General features: G+C 40.6%; 1 protein-coding gene across 1 annotated transcript; it reads left to right on the forward strand.

Moving 5' to 3' along the window:
- Window positions 1-9,089: 9,089 nt before the first annotated feature.
- Window positions 9,090-11,436, forward strand: sox11b (SRY-box transcription factor 11b). Its single transcript, XM_064339789.1, has one exon. The coding sequence runs from the start codon at window positions 9,225-9,227 to the stop codon at window positions 10,317-10,319; it is 1,095 nt and encodes a 364-aa protein (XP_064195859.1). The 5' UTR covers window positions 9,090-9,224; the 3' UTR covers window positions 10,320-11,436.
- Window positions 11,437-13,593: the final 2,157 nt, after the last annotated feature.

Here is a 13,593-nt window from a genome sequence, read left to right on the forward strand (position 1 = left end):
GGGCAGCCATGTTTGTAATTGGTATTACATTAAGCTAAGCTTAAGACAGAGAGCTTTTTTCATTTTGGAGTTGTAGTTTGTTTGTCTCATTAGGATAAGAAGGTGAGAGATATGTGTGTCCACCTTCCCATTGTGAGGAGGCCTAGATTCCCTATTTATGTGTTTTTACTGTCCAGTCCAGCCTGATTGTGTCCAAACCATGAACTGTACATACTGGTACAACAGTTCTTCACAATCATGAGATTTGTTGGGTGCCTGCTGTGGTATATAGATGAATGTTATGCCTCACTGGCTTTATGTTACCACTAAGGTTTTATTCCGGTTACTGTAACTTTGAGGATTTTGGGCTATAACAAAAAAATTCAGGTATTTATTACATTTTCACAAGTATGGATGACAGCTTCCAGAGCATTTCTCCAGTTGCTCTCCCCCCTGTGACCTTCCCCCACATCCCCATGAACTCACCCATGCCCTTCCCCATCCAATGATGACATCCTCACATCTGCCAACAGCACGGCGCACAATAGAAAGAGGTTCAAGTTCCTTTTATGAGTTCAGGCTTTTCCACACCTGCTGTCTCTGCCATCTCCAGCATAGCCCTTCCAGCCCTGATAAATTAAGTGCTGAGGGTAGTGTTACCCAGCCGCCCCGCCCCGAAGCCTCGGTCCCTGAACAATGAAGGGGTAGCCAGGCTCTCTGCCACCGCAGCTTTGCCTCGCTGTGTTTGTCTCGCTCCGGCTTAAACCTCACGGATCTCCGGGCTCTGCATAATCAGCTGGAATGTCAACACGAGATAAACCGGGTTTAAATGATAAGGTCTTTTATCTTCCAGTCATGATCATTATCTCTGTATTTTTCTTCCCCTCCTGCTCTCTCTCTTTCTCTCTCTCCCCGCCATTGTCTTGTTTGTTCTTGGTAGATCACTCCCCTGAACTTACCTTTAAATTAACCTGCCTTCAGGATTTAGTGCTTTAGTTTCAAGTAGCTGCAAGCAAATCTGTAAGAAAGAGCTTGACAGGTGACTGCTGCATTGTTTGGCAGGCAGGTGGCTGGCAAATGCATGCAAAATACTGGTGGTGCTATTCTTTGATATCTAGTAGCATTAAGCTTGGATATCACTTAATTTCAGTTTAACAGCTTCTTCGCTTTTTTTAATTCTGTATAACGAGCAACAGACCATGGGGATTTCAGGTTGCTATAAATTGACATAGCAACGTTATCACATATTTACAATTATTACCTCTTGATTCTGTGCTGTAAAGTGCGATCAAAATAGTGGTGTGGGAAATCACGTTTCCTATATCCTTGGCCATCTGCCAAATGTGCTAAGTAGTACTTTTTTTCCTTTTCATTTTCTTTACATTTTTGCTTTAAGCTGACTTCAGGTGGGTGGAATGTCAATTTATACCATGTTCACACTTCCAATTTAAATAGTCAATGGTCTGCCATGCGGCAGAATATAGTGGTGGGTGTGAAAACAAAAATAATTAGCATATGGCAAATCTACGTCTCAGGGAGCTGCTCTCATTTTGGCTAGAACAGGAGGGCTCTAGTTGCTTGCTACTTGCTTCTTGAAAGGCACTTCTTATGCACTTCTTATTTCTTGGTGGGACTTGGTTCAATCACGAAGGGGTACTTCTGCGGCAGTGATGACAGCATGTATTTATTTCCTGATTGCGGAGCAATGAAGCAAATATAATTTGACCTGATCACATATGCAGATGACGTTGGTAGTACGCAATGCCGAGAAGTGCCTGAATTTTCCCCTTTTTATTCATTCAAATGTTACTTTCCTGGATTCTGGATTTTTATGCAAATGCATTATTCCCAAGAGTAAAAGTACAGTGTGAAGCCAAGATGCTAGAGGCCTCTCAGCTGGATAGCTGTGCATTTCACAGCTGCCCATGCAGTGCATATTTTTCATGTAAACATATGTGGTGTATTGTTGTATAGCAGGATATTTTTCACATTCAAGTCCCCTTCTGTATACTGCATCCAACTACTTCATTAAGCAAGTCCCTTATTCAAACCACACTGTTGTATACTCCCATTCTTTTCACTTTGTGAAAGTTTGAATGATACACCCAGTATACAAGCCCTTGGTGCATGGCATGCATTTCCATCTCTGATTGGCTCTGCGCCCTATCACCCCCCCCCCCCATTTTACTTTCAACTACAGTCATCCATTGGCCAGTCTTGCTGTGCCATGTGTGTTAAAACCACTAATTACAGTGATAAATGAAACCATAGGGCTTTTTGAAATTTGCCTCAAGGTCACAGATTCTAGATGCTTGAGAGTTAGAACTATAAGACCGGCTCTTGATGCAAAGATCAGGAAACAACAAAATATAACGACTGAAAAATGTATGTGAGGGGCTCACTCCTCACACAAGATAATTTATTGTGTGCACTACTAAGTACAGTTGTTCTCTTCTGTCTATGGCAAAAAATGGAAATAAATGTTACTACAGGAATCCTAACTAAATAGCTACAGAGTGAATACAATGAGATATTAACATAAATGAGAGAATAGTATATCATTCCTATTAATGGAAGAACAATAACACATTATTCACTTTTTGATTTTTAGAGCTGAAACCACTTTTGAAAAAAAAAATCATGATGTGGAGGTCTAATTTATATTTTCTTTCTATTTATGAAATAAAAATACTTCAAAGAAATATTACTAATACAAATGTTGAAAATCAGATGAGTGTGCATTTAAACAGAATATGCTGTCATCTCAGGTCTTCCAAGTAATAATTAAAATAAATAGCTTTATTGTTTAACATTAATGGAGGATTGGTACTGGATTCATCATCATTCTCAATTTGTCAACATTTTAATACTTTTAAGTATATTTACAGAAACAGTTTTTTTTTTTTAATGGGCTCGCAATCAAAGGGACACACCGTGAAAACATTTATTTAAAACTTTTCAGAAATGTTTCAGCCTTATAGCCCTAGGCTACAGGACTCTACAGTTCAGACAACAAAAAAAAATCAATAGATTTAAAGGGCATGTGCACACACCGTGTGCGCCACCTCCCTTTAACACTGTGAGGGAAAGGGCTCCCTGCTGCTCCGCCCCCCTTCCCTCAGCGCCGAGGCCAGCCTTCAGACTAAACACACTCTCTTTTCAGAAGGCCAGGGCCCCCAGAGAGCTTCTGAATACACCCTTACTATCAGAGGACAAAGAGGTAAACATTTGTCCCATGGAGCAGCATACAGTAAAGCCAGTGATTTAAGTCTGCCCTGTAATTTAGGGACTCGGGCTGGATGATTCAAAACAGACAAGAAGCGGTCGTGTCGTGAGAACGCCACGCACAGAAAACAGCAGACGGCAATAAGGCGTGAGGTTTCTATCATTACCTCATTGATTTCTCTCCCCCTGCATTCTCTCATCGGATGCTGGAAGTAAAGGTTATGTGTTGGAGTCAGCAGGGGATGGGCGTGACCACATTCTCTACAATAATCTACGCTTAAAACCGCCACTTCATTTATCCAGATGCTTCGAATTTCAAATGGGGACTGGGCTTTGGTTTGCATCTGCTGTCAACGAAGCCCAATGAAATAATTCCTCCCACCCCTTTCACACACAAAACCTGAGGTTGACACTGGGTATCCAATCACAGCACACTATGGTCACAGGCAAGTACCAGGTCCTAGCTGTTCACACAAGACTCGGGTTTGAAACTTTACATTTGCACACGCTACTGCTGAACTGTCAATGTCATTGAACGTGGATGTAGTCAGCTTGTATGAAGTCCATTTTTTCCTAATAATGCAGCTAGTTTGGTAGCCAGCTGGCTAGGAAGTACAATTTAACTTGTCCTTACAATGGTTTAACCCAGGTAACTCCTGAATAAAGAGTCCAAAAATGTGATCCAAATCTTGCAAATGCTTTTATGCAAACACTATGTTACAAAACACTTTAAGTAACACATTATTTGTTACCTAATAGTTACTGCTACATTACTTGTGACAACTGAGAAATCATTTTTTGCTGGAATCTACTTCTGACTTCTGAGTTGTTAAGTTCCAATATACATTTATGAATATAGTTTCCATCATTTATATAAAAGTTTCTGCATGAGGGCAGTTGTAAAACTTAAAGCACCACACTGGACCATCGATTCAGGAAAACTGGGCCAGTTAAATACAGGTCAACATTGAGGCTTAGTCAGCAAACTTTCCTATGTAGAGTAACATGTGCCCCCCCCCCCACCCCCTCACCCTTTCAAATCGATGCCAAGCCATGTTAAACCCACATAAAACCCAAGTTGCGACCAGGGTCAGTTTGACCCATTCAAAACAACGGCAGACTCTGGTTTTACCTGGATCGTTTCTGCAGTGTGAAAGGGGCATTATCCAAACACACACACACACACACAAAGGGGTGTAATTAGCAAAGAGATATACAGTCTTGAATGTGTTTGTGGTGCATGCATGATGGACAGTGCTAAGTATCCGCTGTTCATATTCAAGGCCGTACTCGTGTTTCAAGTATCTGGTAAGCACCAGACCTTGAGAATGTGGAAACAGGAAGCAGCTCAAATACATTGCATTGTGTGTTTGCACGTCACTCTGACCCAGGACATCATGCAGCTGACGCCTCTAGAAAATGGGGGAAACTGTCTTGCTCTGGGTACAGTTGTGAGGGACCACCTTACAATTCAAGCCCATTGCTCTCAGAGCGTCTGTGCCAAAAATTCTCAAAAATCATGTGACGGCATTATATTGTATAATGCCATGCACTCACCACATAATTATTGTCACATTGTGAGTAACCTAGTAAGTTACCTAGTAGACACCCTTATGTCTACCCTGGGATGGTTTCAAAACTTACATTTTGCAATTTCCATCGATGCACCTCAATATTGAGTGTCCATTCATTCAGTCCAAGTACCTTAATCAAAGACATAACAGCACTGCTTAACAGGGAATCAAACCTACAGCCTTCTGGTTACATGCCCATTCCTTTGCTTATTATATAAAGATGTTTCCTTGGGTTTCCTAACTATAGGTACAGAGTATTTGTTTCTTGTGAACATGCTTTTACATAAAAATGTGATATAAAAATCTAATTCTGTTTTCCATCTGTTGGTGACTTAAATGTGTGATTATAGCTTTTCTCATTGCTCTATGGAATCAATCCAAAGAAAAATGGCATCGCAGAATCTTTTGCTCTGCTTTTTTAAACAGTACCGCATAAAGATATTCAAACACGAGGATGACATTTAAATCAATGGCCTCCTATAGAGGAAATCCTACACATGCAGGCTCTCACCTCAACACCAAGTGTGATAAAGCAATTATAGCGGCCCTGATTAAGTACTCTTATAGCAGAGTCCAGAGTTCACACCTTCGGCCTGAGCCATTAGTTACACCCTTTCACCCTTGACCCGCGCCTGCCCGTGCATTCCACACCAACGGCCAGCCTGCTGTGCTGCTAAAGTTGTTTGGGAACATGAGTGGGAGCCGTCCGATAAGAATGCAAACTCCAACCCAAGGTGTGACATTCTTCTGAACTCGCTTTTCGACACTGGAAATGGCGATCTGGTAAAAATAAATAAATAAATAATAAAAGTTAGTTAGGAACAGTGTGTGTGTACAGTAATCTCTTCTGATAGATTCTTCATTCAATGTTCTGTATTGATTTTAAGATCTGTATTTTCTTCTTAACTGAGCAAGAGAAAGCCATGATATTAATGTCGCTGGACAGAAAGAATAGAGCATATACAAGTGGAACCATGAATGAATCATACAGTATAGACACCACATTGCTTTTCTGCAGTAGTTACATGTTAGGGCAGTCTGACTGGAGTCAGTTTGTATACTGAGTCCAGTCAGAATCCTGTGAAGGGCTATCTCTTCTCCCACAGTGATTCATCTGCAAACTAACTCCACAGTAAACAAATTTCACAGGAAATAGTCTCTGTCATGCACAGTAAGTGGCAAGTTACATTTGTGATCTTCAAATAAATGAATCAAAAAGACTTCTTTCTTGACATTCAATAAGATCAGAGGAGTCACTAGGATAATTCTTAAGCGCGTTCTCAATATTCAGGTTGGAGCACAAATAACAGTGGAGAACTGTGTTGTGCTTGCTGTATAGTCTAATAATAGCAGTATTCTAAGCTAAGCTAAATTATGTATTACATTGGAAAAACTATATAGTTTATTCACTGGTTGATGTTATACAGATGGATATTAAGAACTGTTAGTTAATACAGCATACCGATAATGGAATCAGTTCTGTCTTTTCAGTCCAGTATATTTGCTTACCTATCACCCCTGTAAGAGGCACATAAAAATAGTAGTGCTTAATGGTTGGCACTGCATTTTCATTGAGATTTCACTGCCTGAATTGAGGTTTTTAACTTGAATTATGACCATCAATATGATTATAAGAATGCAAAACCACACCATGGTACACGGTGCACATATTTCTCTAGGACAGAAAAAAACAGCTTTCTGCAAATGTGAAACCAAGCTAATTTCTCTCATTTTGCACCTAGGCGATACATCAGCAGGTGAAAGGCTAGCAATCGAATGGCAAATGTCAAACTGCCTTTAATATATGTCAGGCCCCAGAGAGCACTTGCCTTTCAGGGTCCTTGCATACCGTAAGATCGCCAAAGATGAATGGCTGTTTTAATGTAAACAGGAAAACCACTTGTGGTAATAAACAAGAACAAAAAAAAAAAAAAAAAGACAGGAGAATGTGCTGGAGCAATGAAGATAGCATTTGCACCTGCCACCGCTTGTACCCAAACCAAACCATGCCCTGCTTTTGTGAACTACTCAGATGGAACACAAGCCAGCTACACCTGGGGGTAGTCCCAGGGGAGGCTTCCCTTAATGTTCAATGCGAGTCAGCCCTAGTAAGAATTCATATTGACCCAGTGCTTAAGCACTCTTTTACGGAATCCAGAAGCTGGTTTTAAAGTCAGTTTTCAGCCTTCTTACCCAGAAACAGGGTTTCCATCATTCCAAACTGTTGTGTGCTATTTTTTATGAAATTCTTTTTTTTCCCCCACTGCTAAAGCAGTGTTGTATCAGGCTCTTATACCAAATAGAAAATTACAAAGAGATATGGCTGTTTATATATATTTTTTTATTGTTTACTTATTATTATCAAATTTATGTTGGATGTTTTCCACACTCAATCTTCAGCATGTTCGACTTTTGATTACACCTGCAGTGTGACATAATAAAATGTTTAATTCAATTTTACCAAAACAAAACTTTCAGCTATTTCACTGAATATACCATTACATTTTTTTAATTCATTTTTTTTATAGACAAGCACATCTAAAGCTCTTACTGAGAGTTATTAAAAGTATGATTTTTTATTTTAGTCTGAAATAATAGAATAGTCAGAAAAGTCTGTCATTATCCACAATGATAACAGATTTTTTAAAACTATCCTCTAAAGAGACTTTTTGACATTTGATGGTTCTTTTAACCTTCTAAATATTCAATGAAAAACAATTTCAGTTCCTAATGGATTATATTTTACTTATAGCAGGGGATATAATAATGTACTGCCTCCATCATACATACATAGATACATGCATGCATACAGGGTCATGTAAAATTCTTTTTTTATGATTTTAATATTTTAAACTACACATTAAACAAGTCTCAGAGCAGGTAAGACATGTCCCTGTGAAGCAACCAGCACTCTTTGAGGAGAATAACGAGATAGTATTCTGGGTTACTCACTGATACTAAATCACACCAGATCTAATTAGGAAACTCAAGTTCAGGGTGGAGGGTGTGATAATGGATTTTAACAGCATCTCAGCCCACTGGAGGGCTTTCACCCTTACTTTCTGCCTGCTGTTCAGACAACAAGACGAGAGCCATTGCCGGTGATTTCCAGTCTGTCACTGGTGTACTACACAAAATTCTGTGGGAAAGGCAGGGGTGGGGGTGGGGCAAGGGCTAATTCAAAGGGGTTAGTGATTGCCCTCTAGGGGACAAAAAACACAGGCAGCCTTATCAGACGCCTGGCCACCAATTGCGCAGCTGGCTGTCGGCCAAGCCTGATGTAAGGGTGGTCTGACACAGCAATCTCTGCAGAGGTTTCTGTGCTTCTCATCTGAGATTGCGTGTGTGTGTGTGTGTGTGTCTGTTGTGTATGTGTGCACACAAAATTTATTTCACAAGTGAAACATGTTTATCAGCTGATGGTCTCTATTTCTTTCCTAAAACATATGTAACCATTGCATGAAAAAGAATAATAATAATGTAATTTAAATAAGTATTATAATTATTATCATCAGTTAGCAAAACATCCACAATCTCATACGTATAAATCTATATTTTACCTACATAACCTTTCCTCTTTTTTTACACAGGTCTATGCCAGCATCTTTAAATGCAGAATGCAGGTCTGTATTCTGCATTGGTGGTATTTCCTGTTTAATGTTGCCAGAGTTAATATAAATTATATACAGTGCGTTTTCCACCTATCCGATGCATTTTTTTACGTGCGGAAAGAAAGAGAACACGAGCATATGTTTATATATGAAAAGTAGCCTAAGCCAATGATCTATTCGCTGTTTAACCCACAATACTTTTCCATTTTATTTGCAATGTCGAAATTCAGCGAAAGGATAGCATGGATTCGGAGCTCAATTTGACTTCGCTTTATAGTGTCCAGGCGCCACCTTCAGTTTTTTCCTTATGAACTGCGATTCAGATAGGAGATAATACGAGGTCTTCTGGCTCTCTGAGAGACTGAACCTGATATAGTGGAGTAACTGTAGTATTTAGGCTTGAGGTGGGCGGGGGTAAAATCAAATAAACACAGTATTTTTTCCTCAGTCTCCTTGTCTCCAAAGCACAGGGAGTGTGCCTACTTTTAAAAAAAAACGCAGCTAAATGATTAATATGCCTGTAGCGCACGGTAGGAGTCCAGACAATTTTCAAGCAGGTCCCACCTACAAATCTTGGCACCAATGAAATCCGTGGAAGGCGGAGTGTAGGCTGAGGAGACTGGTCGGTGTCTGTTGGGCGGAGAGGAAAGACGGGATTGGATAATTATGAATGACGTAACCGATATGAAAAAGCTAATAACTAGTTAAGAAGCCAGTCTGCAAGTTTGTGAAGAGTGAAGGCAGAACCTGAGAGTGTGTACAAGTGAAATAAGCAGAACGAGCTGTCTGTGGACTGTTTAACCCTGCAGTGTCCGTGGAACGTACAAGCGGGACCATGGTGCAGCAAACGGAACACAGCGAGACGGAAAGCAGCATGTCCAGGGACGCTACAGACACCGAGGAAAGCGAGCTGATGGCTTGCAGCCCCGTTCCATTGAAACCCGACTGGTGCAAGACAGCCACCGGTCATATTAAGCGACCAATGAATGCGTTTATGGTTTGGTCGAAAATCGAAAGGAGAAAGATCATGGAACAGTCTCCGGACATGCATAACGCAGAGATCTCAAAAAGGTTGGGGAAGCGGTGGAAAATGTTGAAGGACAGTGAAAAGATTCCATTCATTCGAGAGGCAGAGAGACTCCGGCTAAAACACATGGCTGATTACCCGGACTACAAATACAGACCGAAGAAAAAACCAAAGCTCGACAGCTCTTCAAAGTCCACCACGCCTTCTCCAGAGAAGTCAAGCAACAAAATGACCAAGACTGCCGGTAAGAAATGTTCAAAATTAAAGTCCACCAAGGCGGGCACCAGACCTTCACATGATTACCGATACGATTATGTTTTCACAAACTTGAAAGGTAGTAAGACTGTTAAACGGGAACTCACTGATGATGAGGATGAGGACGACGAATATGAAGATGAGTTGCCAATGCGGATTAAGCAGGAGGAGATCGAGGAGCCAGTCAGGCCGTACAATGTAGCCAAAGTCCCTGCCAGTCCAACACTGAGTTGCTCCGCTGAATCGGAGGGCACTAGTATGTACGAAGAAATGAGAGATGCAGGACCAAATAGACTGTTTTATAATTTCAAGAACATCACCAAGCAGAGCACCGCGTGCCCTGCATCTCTCTCACCAGCCTCTTCATCCAGGTCCGTCTCCACTTCGTCCAGTTCCAGCGAAGACGTGGACGACTTACTCGTTGACTTCAGTTTGAATTTCGCAGCTCCTTCACAAGGGTCAGAGCTCGGGAACTCGAATTCAGGAAATTTGTGTCTCTCTTTGGTGGACAAAGATTTGGACTCGTTCAGTGAAGGTAGTCTTGGCTCTCACTTTGAATTTCCAGACTATTGCACCCCGGAACTCAGTGAGATGATTGCTGGGGACTGGCTTGAGGCTAACTTTTCGGATTTGGTGTTCACTTACTGAGTTAAAAGGGATTCTCGAGTAATAACAGGGGACGAGGAATAAAAAAAATACATGCCCTGTTCGAGCTGTTCCCAACCCTGCCTCTTGTGGTGCATGTCTGGGAGAAATGGAAGGCGAAGTGGGACTGAGGATTTTTTTTAAAGATGCGTATGAAGGTGGTACTGTTGCCAAAAAGTCCGCTAGCGTTTTTTTCTGACCGCTTGACAGGGTTTTACGGATTTTTCTGCGGTTCTACAGTTAGTTCAACTTTAAGGGGCCAGAAAGGAAAATCTAAAGTCCTATCTCCTATGCATCTTAACCCTCTTGTAACTGCAGGGAGCTGGAACACGTAAGACTGGACTGATTCCAAGCAAATCTGAACTGACACTGTTCAGGATGTAAAGTTTTTTTCTTTCTTTTTTATTGTGTGATTTCTAGCTATATGCCGCAAACGTTTCTTTTTTGTATCTGGTTCCGTTCACGTCCTGGTTTGAAAATATAGCGGGATAAACCGCTGTAGTATACAGGTATGAGAGGACACATTTTGATACATAACATACCTCATCTTTTTAAAAGTAAAGATATTTTCAGGCATATTTTTGTACAGTTATAACAAGGGAATGTTCTTACTGTGTGTTCAGTGAATTTTTTCAGGCACTTCTACCCTGTTTTGTTTGTTTTAGCATGCAAGAGTCCTGGGCTAAGGATTAAAAAGTTACATTGAAAACTTGCATCTAAATGCCTTGTAATTTTAAGATGGGGTTTGTACAGTTGTAGATCAGATTTGGTGCGTATCTGTAGGGATGAGTTAAACGGAACTGGGGATCATAGACCTCGGTGCTGGTACTAGTTGAGATTGTATATGTACTGTAAAATAGTAAAGTTAGGAGTTTATGTATATCATTGTGGATGGGTTTCAAATAGCAGGTGTGAAACTGGATTTTTTTTTTTTTTTTTTGTATTTTATATCATTTTTATGGCACATACTGATTTGTTCCCTCATTTTTTTGTGCAATATACTCTGAAACAGACCATCTGCATTTTGTAGCAAATTAAAAAAGAAAAAAATACATGTCGTGATGCTGAAGTCTGTATCTTGACAAAAATAAATAAATCAGCTGGAACTGATGCAAAACTATTATGTCAGTGTGTTGGGATGACTTTCTGAAATTGCATATGAAATACACCTGCATTCTTATCAATTAGGCCTGCCTATTGGCTAACTTGCAACTAATTTTGTATAATGAAACTTACCCCTCACCACTTATTTTGTCACTGGAATTGCCTTTCATTAAAATGGGTGAAATATATATTGCCACTCGGCCTGACTGTACAAGTGATGGCAATGTTTCTATGGAAACATAATATGCAGAACAGAAGTTCATCCCTATTCCACGTGTGAATTCTCTGACACTCCTAACCATTCTTAAGCCCCTGTACTTTTGGTTTGTGTATCATGCCAGGAAATTAATGCAGGCCTGAACGGGGTATTTAATCACACTTAAAATGTCTTTGACACAAAAGAAGAACATCGTCAATGGTAGCCCAAGTCGTATTGGCTAAATGTGCTACATAGTTTCTATTTCAACACAGCTGGTAGCCGCACTCATATTTCAGTTCAAGATCTTGAATCTCAAGAACGTAAAGAATGAATATACAACCGTTCGTGTTTTAAATGCTTACGGCTTCGCGGCTGTGAAAGGGCTGGATTTACATTCCGCGAAACTGAGTAGAGCTAATGTTCTGAATCCCGGACTTTCTACATGTGCCAGTACACTGCCTCTTTAAGAAATCGAATCTCCCGCCTCTGTAATTGAATCTGATTGGTGAATTATGATCGGCTCTTGGAAAATGTTTGAAGTTGATTTGCATTAGCCAAAAACGACCATTTTTCTGCAAAGTATCTTTTCTTCATCAGAGTAATACATTCTCTACACCCATACAATGTTCAACCTCTTCTACTCGGGACGCACGGTGAGAAACAAGGTGATTATCTTTTTTTGCGTGCATTAAAAAGAACACTGGGCACCACTGTTAGCGTTTTACTCTGCTACACCAGCGGTTACTGTGTTACAAATTTCATGTTCAGTAGGTGTATTAAAAAATAAACATTTTGAATCTTTAATGATATGTTTACACGGTAACGCTGTTCTAAATCAGTGGAATCGAATGCACTTTTAAGCGTAGGGTCTACTCTAATATCACATGTTATTAGAATTTTCCCCGCTGAACATTCTAATGCTGATGTATCAATCACTATTAGTAATTGAAAGCAATGGAGTTCGATAACACTGACTCAGAAAAAACAACATACTCTTCAGAGGATTAAATTATAGCCTGGGGTAGGCTATGCAACGTAACGCCTGAATTCTGAACGAAAATTGTTTTCGTAATTTACCAGTTGTTTACACATTACGCTGTGATGCAGATTAAGTCATGAATTATCAGGATCTAAAATTTTAAGATAGAACGTGGTAGCCTACCAAGGTTCTCACTCCTAAATTGAATGGATTTTAGTATTTTGACCACCATGCATGATCACATTTGCTGATTTTTTTTCTTCTCCTGAAGACAATTTCTGTAACAAGATGCTGGCCATTACTGTAATCTGACCCGATGAAGGTAGCCAGTGAATTCCCATCCGTTCTGTGGGCTCCTGACTGCGCACACGCTGATTCTGTTAGGGCGTGACGAAGCGTTATTGTTAATCCTCGATTTTTTCCGCTCGTTTCCAACTATTGCTTTATCAGTAAATGAGATAGACAATATGCAAATCCAGCCAGTGCATTTCGGGGTGACATGAGTCCACTCCTATGACCCTATGACTGTAAAATTCCTAAAATGTAATGTAAATGACCCCTGTCAAGGAAATGTATCCTTGGCACTGACTACTGAAATTGGTGTAACACTTGAAAGAAGGAGGGTGGGGTCTGTTTTGAGATAAGGGGACAGACAAAACCAGCAACGTCCCTTGGGTTGGAGTGGGCCCATCTCTGAAGCCTGTTCCGCTCATTTTGGCGTTTTTACGCATAATGGTTGGGATATGCTTTACGACCCGTCAGAAACCTCAATGAATCTGCGAGGGTGATAGTCAAGGGATGCAAACGGCATTACATCACACGGGGCGCAGTGCAGTTTTACACCTCCCTGCTGTGTCACAGAGGCCCGATTCCGTCTGGGGGGAATGGCCGACACTGCTGAGGGGAATGCTAATGCCTCCGTCTCCTGCTGAAGGTCTCGCGACAAACAGCCCTGGTTTCGCTAAAAATAAACCTGTTTTGCGCTGGTGAATTGA

This window comes from Anguilla rostrata, chromosome 6 (genome assembly GCF_018555375.3).
Source record: "Anguilla rostrata isolate EN2019 chromosome 6, ASM1855537v3, whole genome shotgun sequence".
Classification (NCBI taxonomy): Eukaryota; Metazoa; Chordata; class Actinopteri; order Anguilliformes; family Anguillidae; genus Anguilla; species Anguilla rostrata.